At 49.8% G+C, this 5,383-nt stretch overlaps 1 protein-coding gene across 12 annotated transcripts in view; it reads right to left on the bottom strand.

Moving 5' to 3' along the window:
- Positions 1 to 5,383, bottom strand: part of NRCAM (neuronal cell adhesion molecule) — a 204,782-nt gene that overhangs the window by 67,790 nt on the left and 131,609 nt on the right. For all 12 annotated transcript variants that reach the window (XR_002096795.1, XR_002096796.1, XM_019514573.1 and 9 more), the window contains 2 exons: positions 1,322 to 1,519; positions 1,149 to 1,219 (listed from right to left, as the gene is read on the bottom strand). Coding sequence is in view for 10 of the 12 variants with exons in the window: in XM_019514573.1 (XP_019370118.1) it covers positions 1,149 to 1,219; positions 1,322 to 1,519 (269 nt within the window). In the remaining 2 variants the exon portion in view is untranslated. The remainder of the gene's footprint in view (positions 1 to 1,148; positions 1,220 to 1,321; positions 1,520 to 5,383) is intronic.

Here is a 5,383-nt window from a genome sequence, read left to right as displayed (position 1 = left end):
AGAGGTGATCCTCCCCCTCTATGTGGCACTGGTCAGGCCGCAGTTCGAGTACTGCGTCCAGTTCTGGGTGCCACACTTCAAGAGGGACGTGGACAGCATGGAGAGGGTCCAGAGGAGGGCCACTCGCATGATCAGGGGACAGCAGGGCAGGCCCTATGAGGAGAGGCTATGGGACCTGAACTTGTTCAGCCTCCAAAAGAGAAGGCTGAGGGGGGATCTGGTGGCCTGTTATAAACTAGTCAGGGGGGATCAGCAGGAATAACGGTCACAAGCTGGCAGAGGGTAGGTTTAGGTTAGATATCAGGAGGCGCTACTTCACAGTCAGGGCGGCTAGGGTCTGGAACCAACTTCCAAGAGAAGTGGTGCAGGCTCCTACCCTGGGGGTTTTTAAGAGGAGGTTAGATGAACACCTTGCTGGGGTCGTTTGACCCCACTACTCTTACCTGCCATGGCAGGGGTCGGACTAGATGATCTACTCAGGTCCCTTCCAACCCTAGAAACTATGAAACTATGAAAAGCAGCAGTACAGACAGCCCTGGGAGGGCACTCACCCTGGGAAAATGCTCTTCCATCCCACCATTCAACTCACTGGCAGGAGTGAGGCATTCTCTCAAGGTGGAAACCCTCCCAGTTCTCCCCAGAAGGAGAATGATCCTTGATCCTTGCACACCTCTGGGCTGCTCTGAAGGAGTGCAGGGAGGGTGTGCATATGTGGGAATTCAGACACTGTGGCAGAGGCATGGCAGCCTGCCTCACCCCACAATTTTCCAAGCTGGTCCTGAGCAGTGCAGTAGGGTTGCAATTAACAATCCAGCAGCTGGAAGCAGGACTTGGGAAAAACCTTGTCAACATAGGTCCTGCTCCTGACTCCACCTGGCTTCCCTGTCACCCAGCAGAATGGTGGGGTGGTGATTTAACAGTTGGTGACTGGAAGCAGGGTCCTCGAGTCCTGCTCCCAAGCCTGTACCCTTGTGGTGATTCTCCCAGTAGAAATTGAATGTCTGTACCTGATCCACATCAGAAGCAGCAAAAGCCTGGACAACATAACAGATTTCCGTTTCATCTCAAATACACTCCAACCATGGCTTCATTTAGTTTATTCATTGTTACGTCTCTAGACAATGCTACTTAGAGGCTAAAAACCTTACCTCCCAGGTAATCACCAAATTATCAGGTTCCGAGCCAATCCCTTGAATGCCAGAAGGATTTTCATCTGGGTCTAGAAGTTAAATATTTCCATATGAATATTCTTTGAATTCTGGATAATTCAAAGCCATCTAAAGAATACAATGATTACTGATAAATTATAATATTTACTTACTTGCAGCTTTTGTCAGGTATTGTTCAGATGGTTCGCTTGGCTGACTTCTACCAATCTCATTGACAGCTACAACTCGAAATGAATAGTTAACATATGGCGATAGCTTTAATTGTGCAGTTGTCTGAGTTCCAGGAACTTCCGTCTGGTAATGCCATACCCCTGGTTCATGCATTACATCTTCATATTCAATGACAAAATCTACCAACAACAATTAAATTATGTCAAAATTATGAAATTATCTGAAGGCAGTAATACATTTTTATTAACCCCCACTTCCAACTCCCTCCCCGAAATTAAATAAGAGATCCTAACAAAAACCAGTATCTCAAGCGTGGTTCTCAAAAGCAGCCCATGCAGAGAAATGTAAAGGACACTTTATATTATTTATTTGGCATACCTATTAATGCCATATAAATAATTATTTATAGATTCTTATTGATATAGTATATTATCTTATTAACATGCTTTTATTGTGACTGTTTCTGGTGCTTGAATATCAGTGCAGTGGTACCTTAGAAATATCATAGTAATAAAAATCTTCAGGCGTAACAGAAAAGGCAGAGAGACTCCTGTCTGCTGTCATGAACAAGGAACCTGCCTGGTTTGAGCCATTTATAGGTGTGTAGGATAAGGGAAAGGTCTGAAGCAAAGGGTGGAAATGTTTTCCAGTGGGGGGCCAGAATGACCCAGCTCAGATCTGGTGCAGACCAGCACTAGGATCTGGCCACTATCTCCTATTCCCCCCTCCACACAGCTACAGCCCACAAGCAAAGCTCCCTGTTGCCACATGTCATGGAAACCATCATGTCTCCACATCCAAAGCTCCAGGGGCTAGATATGGCACATGGACCATACATTGCTGACTCTTGGTCTAAAGCATTTTGCTTCATATTTGTCTTTAATTTTTATATGTTACCTGAATTCAACGAACTTTCAAATGACTATCTGTTGTCTGACAATGTTTTACATAACTTTAGTTAAATTTTGGGATAAAGGCCAGTATGTGGCTCAGACTATGACTACTTTGCACTACTGAAACAGTGCAAAAGGTCTCATATGCTATTCCCCTGGGGGAAGTGAGTACTGCCCTTTATAAGGAAATGTCTGACTACTGGAATCCAGCAGAGCTGCTATCACTGTCAAACCTGTATGGAAGGGGTATATCACAGGCACAGAGAAAAGGAAAAAGTATTCTGATGATGACTGACTCCCATAAGGATCCCATTGGTCTGTTACAGGTGGTATAAAGAAGCCCTCAAGTATTAGCCCTAACCATTTAGAGAGATTGATAAAACAGAAAGTCAGCCACCTTAACATCCACCCTCATGTGCTATATGAAACAGAGCCCCACGGGAACTAGGGACTGAGACAAGAAATGTCCAAATAAGAGAACATGGTGATTAGGAACCGTCAGCATGGATTCACCAGGGACAAGTCATGCTGGACTTGCCTGATTGCATTCTATGACAAAGTGACTGGCTCTGTGGATGACGGGAGACCAGTGGATGTGGTGTACCTTGATTTTAGCAAGGCTTTTGATAGTCTCCCACAAAATTCTCTCAGGCAAGCAAAGGAAGTATGGGCTGGATGAATGGATTGTAAAGTGGATAGAAAACTGGCTGGAGCATCGGGCTCTGAGAGTAGTAATCAATGGCTCAATGTCTAGCTGACAGCTGGTACCCAGTGGAGTGCCTCATGGGTCATTTTTGTTCAAGGTCTTCATGAAAGACCTGGAAGACAGCATACAGTGCACCTGCACCCTCAGTAAGTTTGCAGATGACACCAAGCAGGGGGGAGTAGTAGATATGCTGGAGGGTAGAGCTAGGATTCAGACCTAGAGAAATTGCAGGACTGGGCCAAAAGGAATCTCATCAGGTTCAACAAGGAGAAGTGCAAATTCCTGCACTTAGCACGGAACAATCCCATGCACCACTACAGGCTGGGAGGTGACTGGCTGGGCATCAGCTTTGCAGAAAAGGACCTGGGGTTTACAGTGAACAAAAAGCTGAATATGAGCCAGTAGCGTGCTGTTGTTGCCAAGAAGGTCAAAGGCATACTGGGCTGCACTGGTAGGTGTCTTGCCAGTAGGTCAAAGGAAGTGATTATCCCCCTCTATTCAGCACTGGTGAGGCCACATCTGGAGTACTGTGTTCAGTTTTGGGTCCCCCACAACAGAAAGGATGTGGATAAATTGGAGAGAGTCCAGCAGAGGGCAACAAAAATGGTGAGGGGGCTGGGGGACATCACTTATGAGGAAAGACTGAAGGAACTGGACTTATTTATGCTAGAGAAGAGGAGACAGAGAGGATTTAATAGCAGCCTTCAACTACCTGAAGGGGAGGTTGAAAGAGAAAGGAGCTAGACCAGGGGTGTGCAAAATATGGCCTGTGGGCAGAATCTGGCCCGTGAGGCCATTCTATCCAACCCGCAGGGCCCCTAAAAAATTTAGAAAATTAATATTTATCTGCCAAAAATGACAGGAGCTAGGGGGCAGTAGGACCCAGGGGAAGCCCTGTGGGCTCCTGCAACAGCACGGCCCATCCCGTCACGCCCCCCCCAGCCAGAAGCCGCAGCTGGTCCGGGACTATGTGGCTGCACCAGCATCGGAAACTCAGGTAAGGGCAGGAGGGTGGGGAGGGGGAAGGGCAGGGAAGCAGCCTAGGAAAAAGCAGCCAGGGGAAAAGTGGCCCCTCCCCTGTCCCATGACCAGCGCTCCCTGCTGCAGTTGCTCGCAGCCAGCGTAGGGCTGTCCTGAGCAGGGAGAGGCAGTCCCATGTGGGCTGCAAGCAGCTGCAGCATGGGGCACAGGGCACGGGGCAGGTGAGGGGCCACTTTTCACTGCACTCAGCACCAGCTTGTAATCCACCCCTTCAGCCAGCCTGGGCCTCATGCTAGCTTTGTCCGTCGGAGCTGTGCCACGGTTGGAGAAGCTGTTCAGTGTGGAGGAAAGTGGCCCCCCTGCATGCCATGCTGGACAGTGTTTGCCATCGCCGCCTCTGTGCTGGCCAGCACATGAGCTCTGGGTGGGTGGCAGCAGCAAACACTACACCGGCGCGGCAAGCGGGGGCACTGCTTTCCTCCACACCGAGCAGCTGCTCCTGCCCCAACAGGTGAGCCCGAAGCCAACGTAGGGCCCAGGCTGGCAGTGAGGGCAGGTTACAAGCTGGTGCTGAGCGCAGGGAAAAGTGGCCCCTCGCCTGCCCCGTGGCTGGCGCCCTGCACTGCAGCCGCTTGCAGCCCGCATGGGGCTACCTGTGCCTGCTCAGGGCAGCCCCATGCTGCAGCAGGGAGCACTGGCCATGGGGTGGAGGGGCCCCTTTTCCCCATGCTCAGCACCAGCTCATTCCCTACCAGTGAGCAGGGGGTCAGGGCTACCCCTTTCCTGTAGCGTGGGGCTGGGGGGCACTGAGATTGAGTGGGTTCATGGGGCCTGCACCAGTGTGTCCCAGGGCCAGAACCAGCAAGACACAGAGCAGGGCAGCAGGGTACAGGGTCCTGGCTGACAGGGGCTCTATGGAGCTGGGCCAGCTCTTCCCTCTCACTGCTAGTGTAGCCCAACCCCTGCCAGCCTGTGCCCTGCTCTGGGCCCCACCAGTGTTGGCCCTGAGACATTGGTTCCAAGACATTGGGACATTGGTCCCAAGATGGTGTCCAGGAGACGGGGCACCTGTGAAGGGGTGGGGCTATCTATGCAGCCCTCAACAGCTTGTCAAAACTGGATAACCAGCCCTAAGCCCGAAATAATTGTCTGCCCCGAGCTAGACTGTTCTCAGTGGTGGCAGATGACAGGACAAGAAGCAAGTCTCAAGTTGCAGCAAGGAAAGTTTAGGTTAGGTATTAGGAAGAATTTTCTCATTAGAAGGGTAGTAAAACACTTGAACAGGTTACCTGGAGAGGTGGTGGAAGCTCCATCCTTGGAGGTTTTCAATGACCTCCTGAGGTCCCTTCCAACCTTAACTTTCCATGATTTTATGATTTGGAGGTTATTATTAATATAGTGGTTATGCCTAAAAACATGGAGCCATTGCCTGACAGAATTAATAGACTAAAGACAGACAATCA

This window comes from Gavialis gangeticus, unplaced genomic scaffold (genome assembly GCF_001723915.1).
Source record: "Gavialis gangeticus isolate Ggan-Ray unplaced genomic scaffold, GavGan_comp1, whole genome shotgun sequence".
Classification (NCBI taxonomy): Eukaryota; Metazoa; Chordata; order Crocodylia; family Gavialidae; genus Gavialis; species Gavialis gangeticus.
This window is presented reverse-complemented; position numbering and strand designations above follow the sequence as displayed.